The sequence below is a fragment of the Elephas maximus genome, chromosome 3 (genome assembly GCF_024166365.1).
Source record: "Elephas maximus indicus isolate mEleMax1 chromosome 3, mEleMax1 primary haplotype, whole genome shotgun sequence".
NCBI lineage: Eukaryota > Metazoa > Chordata > Mammalia > Proboscidea > Elephantidae > Elephas > Elephas maximus.
The window spans coordinates 50906531-50920463 of NC_064821.1; the positions used below are offsets into that span (position 1 = coordinate 50906531).

The following is a 13933-nucleotide window of genomic DNA, read 5'->3' on the forward strand; positions in this document are numbered from 1 at the left end:
TGCCTGGCAGAGTGAACATGAGGGCCAAGACCCCAGCCTGGGCCCCTTCGTGGGGCCAGCCTTCCTGGCTTCTTCCCAGCTGACCTGACAGGCGCTTTGGCCTCTTGAGGGACTGCCTGGCGGGAAAGGAAAGGATCAAGTCCATTCCATCCCCTCTACACGTTGAACAAAGCAGCTTCAGCATCTGCATTAGCAATGAGAAGGACCATAAATTACACCCTTTTACCTCCTGTAGAGGAGATGAAATCATGGTCTCCAGCATGAACAGCACATGGGACTTCTAGGTTAGCACGTCCAGCATTAGCTCATACCTCTCCAGGTTCAAAGTACAAAGGCCCTGAATAAATTATAGGCAAAAAGATCCCCAAATGTATAGCACTATGAGCACAGAAATGCCACCAACACCAGATCATGAAGAAAAACTGTGGCATTGCAGACATAGTCTTTCCTGCAGAGCCCAGTTAAAGCCACAGTTCATACTGAACATCTGAAGGGAGGCTGTGTTCACAGCACTGAAAGTGTTTCTCAGATTCAGACCAGCATGCCTTTAAAATTCTGTTGTAAAACACTGCTGTCTAGTTCGTCAACTGGCTTAATCTACTAGAAAGTATTGAGAGTTTATAAAAGTAGTGGGAGGGGAGAGGTGGGCAATGGCCGCCATCCAAGGGGATGGTTTAACTGGGGCTGCCACATGGTACATGTATCTCTGTCACTGTTTGGCAGTTAGCACTTGAGAGTAATTTTAAGCCTTGTATTCAGCCAGGCAGATAGCTGTGGTTGAGCAGGAACAAAGTTGGTCATAACATGGTATGACTTGGTGGAAATGCTTATGGCAAGCTGCTCACAGCACCACAAACACCAGTGTTTGACTCCTTGAGCAAAGAACCCTTCTCATAAATTCCTGCTCCCACCTCCAATCCTGCCGACTCTGCCGGATTACTCTTTCCAGAGTATAGCTCCAGTCATGTCCCTTCGCAGCTCAGAAACACTCAGGCAGTTCCTGACTGGCTTACACAAGCCCCTCCATGAATCACCACCCACACTGGTCCTATTTCCCAGGAACCTCCTTAGGACTTGAAGCCCCAGTCGGTGCAGCCAGGGCTGCTCTCCAAACACCCTGGGCCTCGATTCCATAGCTGAGGACTCCTGGACTCTGAAGTGCATAGACCAAATAAAATTTCAAAAACACATCTGTGGAATGACATCAGGTGGCCTACTTTTTATTTTTCAAGAAAGGACTTTTAAAAAGACTTTTAACTACTGTTTATAGTCATCATCTTTTTAAATTGATAATAAAAAAGGCATTGGCACACAGATAGAGCTAGTAAAGACAAGCTCCAAATAAAGGACAAAGGATCACTTTACCTCTACCAGAGGTGAGCCTACTGTGGCCCCAAAGCAAGTTCTGGACCCACTGCCTGAGCTTCTATAGTGCTTCTCAAACTTCAGCATGCCTAAGAATTACCTGGAATGCTTGTTCAGAACAGGGTCTTGGCCCTGGGTCCCTGGATTCCAATTGGGTAGGTCTGGGGTGGAGCCTGGGGTTAAAGGCCTATCTAAAAAGCTCCCAAATGGTATCCATTGAGGACCACACTTTGAGTAGCACTGGCTTACAAGGTTCTCTGGCCTTCTTACCTGACTCCTCAAGGTCCAGCCCTCTTTGTGATGCCTCCTTGGGCCATCCTCAGTTAAAAATAATTTCTCATGTTAAAAAATTCCCATCTATCTGTCCATTTTTTTATACCACTTTGCCAGAGACTGTTCTTTGTCCTTCTATGTGTGTTCTTTCAAAATTCTATGAGAGTAGAACTCTGGATTTTTAGCTGGGCACATGAATGACCTAAATGACACTTCCCAGCAGCCTCTGCTGTGGTCACGTGACTAAGTTCTGGCCAATGGGAAGTGGAAATGGAGAGGGAGATGACCATGGTGCTCTTTTCCTCTCCTCCTTCCAGCTGGGTGGAATAAGGATTGTAATGGTTAGAGCTGGGGCATCTACCCTAGACCAGGAGGTGGAAGCCACGTGTTTGAGTTGAGAGCTGCTCTAGACTATGTTTACAAAAGAGAGAGAAAAAACACCTATCTTGTTAGGCCACTGATAGTTTGGTTTTTCTGTCAATTTCAACCAGTCTAGACTAATACAAACCATTGCCCACTCTAGGACAGGTCTTATTCTCTGCTCTTTTGCTCAACTAGAGCTCTTTGACGACTGCATGATGTTTGATTTAGCCTGGTTTCTCCACAGGTGGCTGTACACAGTTGGCCCTCAATAATTTGTGTGATAAATTTCAAAGCATAGATTCCTAGTTTAAGTACTTGTAAAAACAAAAACAAAAAAAAATGGCATTATCTTGTGCTTTCCTGATAGCCAATTTCAGGATTAAAATCAAATGGAATTCTAAAGAAATAAGCAGAGTTTAGGTCAAAGATTTATATAAGAAATTCAATGTTGCCTTATTCCATTACTAGTACAAAAATGGAAAAATGTTTAATAGTAGAGGGTTGGCTAAAACACATTTTAGAATGAGAAGTTGCATAAACATTGAAAAACTACAGAAACATAAACTCAATTGTACATTAAAAAAAGGATCTATACCTATATACATATAAGGAGTCCCTGGGCGGTACAAACAGTTAAGTGCTTTACTACTGGCCAAAACGGTTGGCAGTTCGAACTCACCCAGAGGAACCTCAGAAGACAGGCCTGGTGTTATGCTTCCGAAAGGTCACAGCCATTGAAAACCTTCTGGTGCAGTTCTATTCTGCACACATGGGGTTGTCATAAATCAGAATCGACTCAATGGTAACAACAACAGGGTATCAATACAGATTTGCTGAATCAATTCTCACTGTATCCTTACAGCTTATGAAGTATGGGGTATTGCTCTTACCATCTTACAGATGAGGACACTGAGTCTTGGCAAGGTTATGAAAGTTGTCTAAAGCCTTAAAGCTAGTAAGGGTCAGAACAGGGGTTTAAACCCTGGACTGTCTGATTCGAGAGCTTGAGGTCTTAACCTGATACCTGGAATTTAAAATTATAAGCCCTAACGGTTAATCTGGGGCCCCTGGGTGGAGCAAATGGCTAAGTGCTGGGCTACTAACCAAAAGGTTGGCAGTTCAATTCCACCTAGAGGCACCTTGAAAGTAAGGCCTGGCAATTTGCTTCCAAATTCATGCTTCACAGCCATGAAAACCCTCAAGAGCAGTTCTGCTCTACAGACATGGGGTCTTCATGAGTCGGAATCGACTCGACGGCAACGAACAACAACATACACATATAGAAAAAGGTGATTTAATATTCCTCTTTGTATTTTTCTATGTTTTCCACATTTCCTACAAGGAACATACTGTTAGCTTTATAACCAGGAAAAAACAAAGTTAAAAAAGAAAAGCGAGGGAGGAAGGAACAGAGAACATAATGGGTCCTCTAGAAGCCAGTTTGCCCTAAAGGCATGTGAAGGGGGTAAAATGGTCCTCGGAAGTCTCTGAAAGGGAGGATGCTGCCTGTTTCTGAGTCACAAGGAGGTTCTTCTGAGTTTCTCCTTGGGGGTGGTTCTGGATTTCTCCAGAAGTCACAGCAACCTCTGAGGGCACACTCACCTCTGCCCAGACAGCCGCAGATGGTACTCTCGGCAGGGTGGGATCTGTTCTTCCCCGCCAGAGCTCTGGGGGCAGCAAAGGAAAACCCAGGAACCAGCTTTCTTCCAATAAGAACTATTTTTTAATGGTTTAAAAACAAGTCTGTACAAAACCTGCACCCCCATTTGTTGCTTCCAGTCCACTAGGAGATCCCGAAGGTCTCTTCCAACACTATCTCTTTGGCCAATTGTGCCTGAAACCTCTGCAAAGACAGTTTGAACACAGGGTTACCTCTTTCAGTTTGGCCAGATGTTTGCTCTCAGCTGACGTTTATAAAAGGCTGCAAGCCCTAGTCATGTGGAATTGAGGGAGAATGGCTGAGTTCAGGGGTCCTGGAGCATGAAGCTGGGCAGCCATGCTTCCCTAACTCTCTCCAGCAGAGGCGAGTGGGGCTGGGGCACTGCTCTGCCACTCACACAGGACTGGCTGAGTTGCTCAAGATCTAAAGCCGCAGATCTGGCTTCACAACGCAGTGCCCTGGGGCAGGTCCTGTGACCTCAGGCTCTGCTTTAAGCATTAGGATTTCATACTTTTGACTAAAAAATTCTTAAAACAACCACCAACATTTGCTCACCGATTTTTTTCTCACGCCTAAGAAACTGGTTGATGAAGGAAAACTTCAAACCTATTTGCTATGAGATGACCCCAGGAAACCATAATGGTAACAGGAGAGGACTAAAGATGACTGGAATCTGAATCCTGGGATACAGTGACAAACTATGTGACTGGTGGCATCAAAAAAGTTACTTCCCCTCCTATCAGTTTCTCAAACGACATATCAAGGGACTTAAATGAGGTAAGGCTCTCAGACAAGGGCTGTGGACCTGCACTCTGTGCAGCTGTCCCCTGGCAGGTTCACAGCATGGCAGCTGCTTTCTCCCTGGGCCGTCAGGGGCCCTGTGGATGTCGGTTACATACCTGTCTGATTTTCCAGTTGGAAAGGACATGCTTTTGTTTCCCGTTGGCTGTTTGAGTTTTTTGGCCGCAATGCATTTCTGAAAAGATAAAAAAACATTTAAGCTGGTGACAATGATGACAACAGACACACAGGAAAATACACCTGGCTCAGGTGGCCCATCAAAGACTCCAGCCTCATAGGTGTAATATTGGCTTCCTAGCAACCGGACACTTGTATGTGTTTCAGAAGGCAAGGTCATTAGGATCAGCTACAGAAGGGAATGGGAGAGCACCACACAGCCTCACCCTCTCATGCCAAACTTCCAGCCCCATTCAGTTCTGATGGCACCATCACCCACATGGGTAGATGCAGGCTTGTGTGGCACCAGAAGGCGTGCCCATGGCCTGTGGCTGGAGTTCCCACGACAGCAAACACACAGTAATACCCTTTACAACCCCACATTGGCTTTGAAAGGTTTTTTTTCCCTCCATTGGTGGAATAGTTGATGGGTATTGTGGGTATCTGGGGAGAAGTGAGGTGAGGGAAAAAGCTAGGCAAAGGAAAGGATTCCTCCATTCCCAGCACACGAGCATACTCCTATCCCCTTGGTGTCTGCCTTACCTTGCCAGACTGGGTCTGCTTATTTGGATCAAACTGGGAAGGCTTGGATTTGCTGCTTCCTGGAAGGTGAGAGAAAAGGGATGCCAGTGATCACGGGACATGTCGCTAAGGAGCCTACTATAGGGGCCAAGAAGCCACCTGCAGCCCCTTCAAAGTGGATGAGGCTTACAGGTTAAGGAACCACAAGAGCGTCACCTCACGGGCATGATTTTTCAACAAAATCTTTGCTCTGTGTATGTGAGAGAGAGAGAGAGAGAGAGGAGGCGGGGGGAGAGAGAGAAATAGAGAGAAACTGTTTCTGAGCACAATAAGTTATTGTGAGGAAGGGTGGAGCCATAGTCACAACAGATGACATCTTGCTAGACCCCCACAGCAGCTCCTGGGAGAGCTCGCTTCTGTGGGGGAGGGGAGACAGCTTCTGTCTGTCATCGCTGTTTCTTTGGATTGCTCTAACTGCTCTTGTCACTGCCATGTCTTGGGGATGGCTTGATCTGGACCTAAGCCAGGCTCTTCCTTCACTTCACTGCCTCCTCCCATCAATGGGGCCAGACCTTCCCCAGAGGCCACGAGTTCTGTTCTCACCTGCAAAAGCCTTGAAGTCTGACTTGCTGTAGTCGTACGGGGTAAACTCTTTTTCTGCTGCATCTGGGTCCTTTGGCTTCTTGGAAATTTTGAGTCGTTTCTTCCCTTGTTTCTGTTCTGTGGTCCTTGGGTCACTTATTGTTCGCTCTCTCTTCTTAGCAGCATTCTCTAGCTGTGTATTTAACATACCACAGGAAAGAAGCATGAAAGTATATGAGAGAGCAGAGTCCTGCCTGCCTCCATCATCAGCATGCTGCAGCACCTCAGCCGCCTACGTGGTGTGGAAGTTGACTCAGTGATGGGAGAGGATGGGGGCTGGGATTCTGAGCAGCTCTGGGACTGGAGTATAATCACACTCAGGCTTGCACCGGCTGGCATTCTATGTTCTTAACTGGAAAGTGACATCAGGTCATTTAAGGAAGAAACAAACAAAAAAGCCATTGCTGCTAAGTCGATTCCAACTCAGAGCAAACTTTTAAGACAGAGTAGAACTGCCCCATAGGATTTCCAAGGAGCAGCTGATGGAGTCAACTGCCAACCTTTTGGTTAGCAGCCTGAACTCCTAACCACTGCGCCACCAGGGCTCCTTTAAGAAAGAAAGGGCTTAAGAATTCCAGAGTACTCTGGGGATGGTAGAGAATTTAGTAGGGCAGAGTGGGACACACAATAGGCTTCCATACTGTAAGTTTAAATACCTTGTCTACTACTGTAGCCAAGTAGGGTGGTATATTTACCATAAACACGACGGAAGAACCCGTTAAAAGGAATGACAACATAAACCGTTTTGAGGGCAAAAGGCAGGCAACAGGAGACAAGCAAAAATGAGCTAACAAAAAAGAAAGCGTGCCATCTGAAGCACAGGGTAAGCCCTCCTCAGATATTAGAAGGCAATCCTATCACCAGGGAGCCCAGTTTCTGAAAAGACAACACAGAAGAGGCTCACGTACCGTGGCCTGTTGCCGAACAGACATGGTTTGTTCCACCGTGGCTTTGTATTCTTCCTTTGCCTGTTCCCGGGCAGCTGCAAGAGAGAGCTGTCACGGAGGAGCTGAAGCCAACGGCCTAGTCCCCATCCTCCTCTTACCTGACCCTTCAGCAGTAGTCACCACAGCGGACACTCCCTCCCTTCACTGGCTTCTGGGCACCACTCTCTTGTTCTCCCCTACCTCTCTGTTGCTTGTCTCCTTTGCCAGTTCCTCCCCACCTCCTCAGTATCTGTAGGACAGACTGCCTCAGGACTCAGTCTTAGCTGCTCTTTACTCTCTCAATCTGACACCTCCAGCTGGCTCCCCCAGATCTAACAGCCGATCTGACATCACTCTAAGGATGTTTAGTAGGGATCACAACCATAACATGCCAAGGACCAAAACCAAAACCATTTCCCCCTTAAACTGGTTCCTTCTACAGTCTCCTTCAGTTGATGGCCAACTCCTTCCTAGCTGCTCAGGACAAAACATCCTTGTACCCATGGCTTCTTCTTTTCTCTCATACCACATCCAACTCATTGTCAAATGCTTTACTTACAGAAATAGATCCAGAATCTGAGAACCTTTCACCACCTCCTCTGCTACCATCCTGGTCCAAGCCACTGTCACCTCACACCTGGGTTACTATAATGTCTCCTAACTGGCCTCCCTGACCTCACCCTCAATAATCTACTCTCAACCCAGCGGCCAGAGTGACTTATACTTTTTTTATTTTAATAATTTTTTGTTTTTGTTGTTGTTGAGAATATACACAGCAGAACATAAACCAATTCAACAATTTCTACATGCATGATTCAGTGACAATTACATTCGTCAAGTTGTGCAACCATTCTCACCCTCTTTTTCCTTCATTAACATAAACCCACTGCCCCCTAAGGTTCCTAGATAATCTTTCGAGTTGCTGTTGTCAGTTTGATCCCATACAGATAGTTCTTTAGAAAAGCACAGAGCCCAAGGCAGACATTCTTTACTGACTAAGCTAAACTATTGGTTGGTTTAAGAAAGACTTCAGAGGATATTCTTGGTTTAAGGTGTAAAGATTATCTTAGGGCAATAGTTTTGGGGTTCATCCAGCCTTAATGGCTCCAGAAAGTCTGGATTCCATGACAATTTGACAAAACTGGAGTACAAGCTCCCGTCCTTACAGTGGGCCCTACTTGTGCTCCCTCCTTACCTAGCACTCTTCTCTAGCCGCACTGCTCCTGGCAATTTCATAGGCATGCCCAGCAAGCTACCACCACAGGGCCTTTGGAACTGCTGTGCAGCTGGCCTGGAACGCTCTTCCCCTAGACAGCTGCACGCCTTTGCACAGATGTCGTGTTTATTAGACCACCTTCTCTGGCCACCACACGTAAACAGTAACCAGTGTTCCCCTGCCCCCATCCTGAGCGCTCCCCACCTCTTTGTGTGCATAGTACTGACTACCGTGAGACAGAATATACGTCTATTGCCCACTACCCCTAAGGAGAAGGTGCGCCCCACGGGGCAGGGGCTCTGTCTGCTTTGTTCACTGCTCTATCTGATGCTTCGCCGAGTGACTAAACAGGCGGTGACGCGGATGGGCTGTTTTTAGCAAGCACACTGACTGGCTGACTGAGTTTACAGGGACGTGAATGATACCTGCTTGCTCAGCGGCCTTCTTCTCTGCAGTTTCTTTGGAGTCTTTTTGTACCTGCACCTGGGTTGCAAGCTTCCAACGATTGCTAATCTATAATGAAAATAAAACAACACAAAAACTTCCAAACGCAGGCATCGAAGAACGCCATATTTTTTAATGAGGTGATACAAGTGATACTATGTCAGAAAGTCCAAATCTAAGGACATGGAAAAACAAAATCTCACGTTAGTTTTCTCTATAAAACACTTCTTAAGAAGTAACAAGTACAACTGTATTCCCGGAACTGGGCCGGATGCTGTCACAGCCATCAGCTTATTCCATTCCTCAATGTCCCTGCGAAAAAGGTGTTAGCGTAACTCTCATCTTAGAGATGAGCAGACAGGCTTGGGGAAACTAAATAGCTTGTCCAAGGGGACACAACTGGTACATGATGGAGCTGAGATTCAAGCCAGGGCTTCTGCAAGTCAAGCATGGAGAGAAATGAGTGCTTGTCCAAAGTGCCACAGTGGGCGGGGGGGCGGGGGGGGCGGGGGAAGAGAAAGCAAAGGCCCCACCTGACTTCCCATTTCTAAAAATAGGACAACCCTCAGTGACAGGGCCAAAGTCTATCAGGGTGTTGGTCTGATTTTTGTTGACTAACAGAGCGGTGCTATAGCAGAGGAAGCCAGCCCCCCGCCCCATCTTGTTAGAGCACACACTTCCTGCAGGAAGAAGACGGCTTGCAACAGACATGCTGGCTTCCAAGGAAACCTCAAGGGGACTCGGGGACACGTGTTCTTATTCCTATTCAGAATACTGTTAAAAAATATAAACCAAACTATATTAAGACAGTGTTTTAAAATTTACCTGTCACTGTTGAGAGCTGTAAAGTAACATAAATACATAAAAACGCATGGAGCTGTAATGAACACTTAATACCTCCATGTTACTATGCATAAATGAAACCTCAATTAAACAGAAAAACACTTTCTTAAAAGGTTTCCAAATGTTTTTGAGCATCTGATTAAAATTCTGGACACTTTCCTTAGAAAAACCGCATAAATATAAGATGCTCTTGGCCTTCATTTTCAGGGGACTCACAGATGATCAGAAGCCCATCGAGCCACAGATGGGCCTGGCTTGTCTAAAATGGAAACCTGGTGCAAATAATTAAGAAGTCCCCTCTTCTTTCAAGGGTGTTAAAGATTAAATTATGTCCCCCCAAAACACATGTTGGAATTCTAACTCCTATACCTGTGGAGATAATCGCATTTGGGAACAGGGTTTTGTTTGTTGCGTTAATGAGCTGTAACAGTGTAGAGTATGTCTTAGACCTAAAAAAGACTGAGACATAAAAAGAGCAGACCAGGCACCAGTTGCCATGGAATTGATTCTGACTTATAGTGACCCTACAGGACAAAACAGAACTGCCCCACGGAGTTTCCAAGGCTGTAAATCTTTGCCACTGACGTTTCAGTTAGCAGCCTAGTGCTTAACCACTGTGCCACCAGGGCTCCTTAGATCAGGCACAGAGGGAAACAAGCACAAATGGGGGAACAATAGATGGTAAGTGGAGATGGCCAAGGAACATGAGAAGACAGCTAGAGTCACTGGGACAAGGATTTTCTCCTGAGCAGACAGAGAGAGGCTTCCCTTATAGCTAGAGTCCTGAATTCAGACTTCTGCCCTCCTGAACTGTGAGAAAACAAATTTCAGTCTGTTAAAGCCACCCATTTGAGAAACTGAGTACTTTGAAAACTCTTAGAAAGGTGACAATTCCACTTACTTCATAGATTTTAGATGATGGGTCAAGCTTGGCTGCCTGGGAGATGTGGGCACGGTGTTCAAGGGAGGGCAGATACTGTAGAAAATGGAAAAAGGCACGTCAGATTCTGTCAGAGATGGAATCTGGTCTTCTTGTTCGCTTCATTTTAGAAGCTCTCAACTCGAAGTCTCAACCTGGAGATTTGGGGACAGCTGACACACACCACATTCAGAGGCCTCCTCCCTTCAGAGATGTCCTGCCTTCTTTTCCAGGTCAAAGGCAGCTAGCCGTGCCTACAGAAACCACTGCATATTCTGTTGGCCCTTAACGTACATAACTATTACTCACCATTCGAAATGGATTTTCAAAGGACTCCATTATGCTCTGGGCCTTTTTCTGTGCAACTGTTAATGGACACTTTCCATTTTTTTCAGGACTAGGTTCCTGCGGGGGCAGAGAAGACAGGAAATGATCACTTCCGACCATGAAGAAGGTGACTCAAGAGGGTATCAGTCATAGTAATATTCGTGGCTAATTTTTCTTAAGCTCTCACTTCTATGTATCAGGCAGTGTAACAGCACACAGTTGGGTGTCAACACAGGCATCCCCAGGTGGTGTGAACAGTTAAGCACTCAACTACTAGCCAAAAGGTTGGCGGTTCAGGTCCGCCCAGAGGCACCTTTGGAAGACAGTCCTGCCAATCTGCATCTGAAAGGACAGGGCCTTGAAACCTTATGAAGCAGTTCTACTCTGCACATGTGGAGTTACCATGAGTCAGAACCAACTCAACAGTAATTAAAAACAACAGGGTGTCAATACAAATGTGTTGAGTCAATTCTCACTACATCCGTACAATAACATATGACATATGTGGCATTACTTTCACTTTCTTACGGATGAGGAAGTTGAGGCTTGCCAAGGCTACGGAAGTTTTCTAGAGCCTTAAAGCTAGTAAGGGTCAGAACAATCCCTGTCTGTCTGACTCTAGAGCTTGAGGTCTTAACCTGATGCCTGGAATTTAAAATTATAAACCCTAACGGTTAATCTGGAGCTTTGGGTAGTGTAAATGGTTAAGTGCTGGACTACTAAGTGAAAGGTTGGTGGCTCAAACCCACACAGAGGCACCTGGAAAGTAAGGTCTAGCTATCTGCTTCCAGAAGGTCACAGCCATGAAAACCCTGTGAAGCCCAGTTCTGCTCTAAACAGCAACAAACGACAACAACGGTTAATCAGTGAAACTGCAACAGAATGTTGCTTCCAATGGGGTTAGTAAAATTTGTGCTATCCTTTTGCTTAATTTTTATAGTCCCTTGCAACACAGAGTTTAGGGAAATTACAATCTCCTTTACACTAAAGAGATGTACTTCCTTATTAATGCAGTTAACATTTTTTAGCTGCAGAATCACTTTGATGGCTCATATCAACTTTGTGGTCAACTAAATCTCCTAGACTTCTCTTACGAATTGCTAAAGCAAGACTCATTCTGAATTTATGTAATTAAGCTTAAAAAAAAAAAAGTTAAGTCCAAGGTAGCACATTTTGCAGGTGTCATTTCACCTCGTTGGCTTTGGCCCAGCACCCAAGCATGATGGAGTGGCTGTAAATTTTGACCTGTAAGCTACTGGACCACTACCTTCTTATCTGAAAATTTGCTATGCTCAATATCTGTCTTTACAAGGATTCCCCTTATCACCGCATTCAACACTGTGCTGGAGGTCCTAGCCAGACCAATTAGGCTAGATGAAGAAATAAAGGGTATCCAGATTGGCAAGGAAGAAGTAAAAGTATCTCTATTTGCAAATGACATGATCTTATACACAGAAAACCCTAAGGAATCCTCAAGTACTGAAACTAATAGAAGAGTACAGCAGAGTATCAGGTAACAAGATAAACATCCAAAAATCAGTTGGATTCCTCTACACCAACAAAGAGAACTTCGAAGAGGAAACAGCCAAATCAATACCATTTAAAATAGTCCCCAAGAAGATAAAAGACTTAGGAATAAATCTAACCAGAGACATAAAAGACCTATACAAAGAAAACTACAAGACACTACTGTAGGAATCCAAAAGAGACCTACGTAAGTGGAAAAACATAACTTGCTCACGGATATGAAGGCTCAACATTGTGAAAATGTCAATTCTACCCAAAGCGATCTACAGATACAGTGCAATCCTGATCCAAATTGCAATGACATTTTTTCAATTAGATGGAGAAAAAAAGTCACCAACTTCATAAGGAAAGGGAAGAGGCCCCAGATAAGTAAAGCATGACTGAAAAAGAAGAACAAAGTGGAGGCCTCACTCTACCTGATTTTAGAACCTATTATACTGCCACAGTAGTCAAAACAGCTTGGTACTGGTACAACAACAGATACATCGGCCAATGGAACAGAATTGAGAATCCAGACATAAATCCATCTACATATGAGCAGCTGACATTTGACAAAGGCCCAAAGTCCGTTAAATGGGGAAAAGACAGTCTCTTTAATAAGTGGTGCTGGCATAACTGGATATCTATCTGCAAAAAAAATGATACAAGACCCATACCTCACTCCATGCACAAAAACTAACTCAAAATGAATCAAAGACCTAAATATAAAATCTAAAATGATAAAGATCATAGAAAAAAAAAAAATAGGGACAATGCTAGGAACCCTAATACATGGCATAAAACAGAATCTAAAACATAATGCACAAACCCCAGAAGAGAAACTAGATAACTGGTAGCTCCTAAAAATCAAACACTTACGCTCATCCATAGGCTTCACCAAAGAGTAGAAAGACAACCTACAGGCTGGGAAAAAATTTTTGGCTACAACATATCCGATCAGAGTCTAATCTCTAAAATCTACAAGATACTGCAAAACTTCAACAATGAAAAGACAAATAACCCAAGCAAAAAATGGGTAAAGAATATGAATAGGCACTTCACCAAAGATGACATTCAGGCAGCTAGCAGATACATGAGGAAATGCTCGCTATCATTAGCCATTAGAGAATTGCAAATCAAAACTACAATGAGATACAATCTCACTCCAACAAGGCTGGCACTAATCCAAAAAACACAAAATAATAAATGTTGGAGAGGGGGTGGAGAGACTGGAATACTCAGACACTGCTGGTGGGAATGTAAAATGGCATAACCACTTTGGAAATTGATTTGGCGCTTCTTTAAAAAGCTAGAAAGAGAAGTACCATATGATCCAGCAATCCCACTCCTTGGAATATATCCTAGAGAAATAAGAGCTGTCACATGAATAGATACATGCACCCTCATGTTCACCGCAGCACTATTCATGACAGCGAAAAGAGGAAAACAGCCTAGGTGCCCATCAACAGATGAATGGATAAACAAATTATGGTATACTCACACAATGTAATACTACACAACAATAAAGAACAAATGTGCAAAACATCTCACAACATGGATGAATCTGGAAGGCATTATGCTCAGTGAAATTAGTCAATCACAAGAGGACAAATATTGTATGAACCCAGAAAACCAAACCCAGTGCCGTCGAGTCGATTCTGACTCATAGCAACCCTATAGGACAGAGTAGAACTGCCTCAGAGTTTCCAAGGAGTGCTTGGTGGATTTGAACTGCTGACCCTTTGGTTAGCAGCCATAGCACTTAACCACTACACCACCAGGGTTTCCAATATTGTATGAGACCACTATTATACGAACTGAAGAGAAGGTTTAAACACAAAAGAAATCATTCTTTGATGATTATGAGGGTGGGGAGGCAGGGAGAGGGGAATTCATTAACTAAATTAAAACCCATTGCCTGGAAGTGATTCCGACTCACAGTGACCCTATAGGACACAGCAGAACTGCCC

At 44.5% G+C, this 13933-nt stretch overlaps 1 protein-coding gene across 1 annotated transcript in view; it reads right to left on the bottom strand.

Annotated features, from left to right (window-relative positions):
• Window positions 1-2553: 2553 nt before the first annotated feature.
• Window positions 2554-13933, bottom strand: part of EXOSC10 (exosome component 10) — a 40819-nt gene continuing 29439 nt past the window's right edge. The window contains exons 18-25 of the mRNA XM_049877909.1: window positions 10440-10535; window positions 10113-10187; window positions 8350-8437; window positions 6691-6764; window positions 5744-5915; window positions 5162-5220; window positions 4561-4637; window positions 2554-3844 (exon numbers count right to left, since the gene is read on the bottom strand). Coding sequence (XP_049733866.1) covers window positions 3814-3844; window positions 4561-4637; window positions 5162-5220; window positions 5744-5915; window positions 6691-6764; window positions 8350-8437; window positions 10113-10187; window positions 10440-10535 — 672 coding nt within the window. The 3' untranslated portion in view covers window positions 2554-3813. The remainder of the gene's footprint in view (window positions 3845-4560; window positions 4638-5161; window positions 5221-5743; window positions 5916-6690; window positions 6765-8349; window positions 8438-10112; window positions 10188-10439; window positions 10536-13933) is intronic.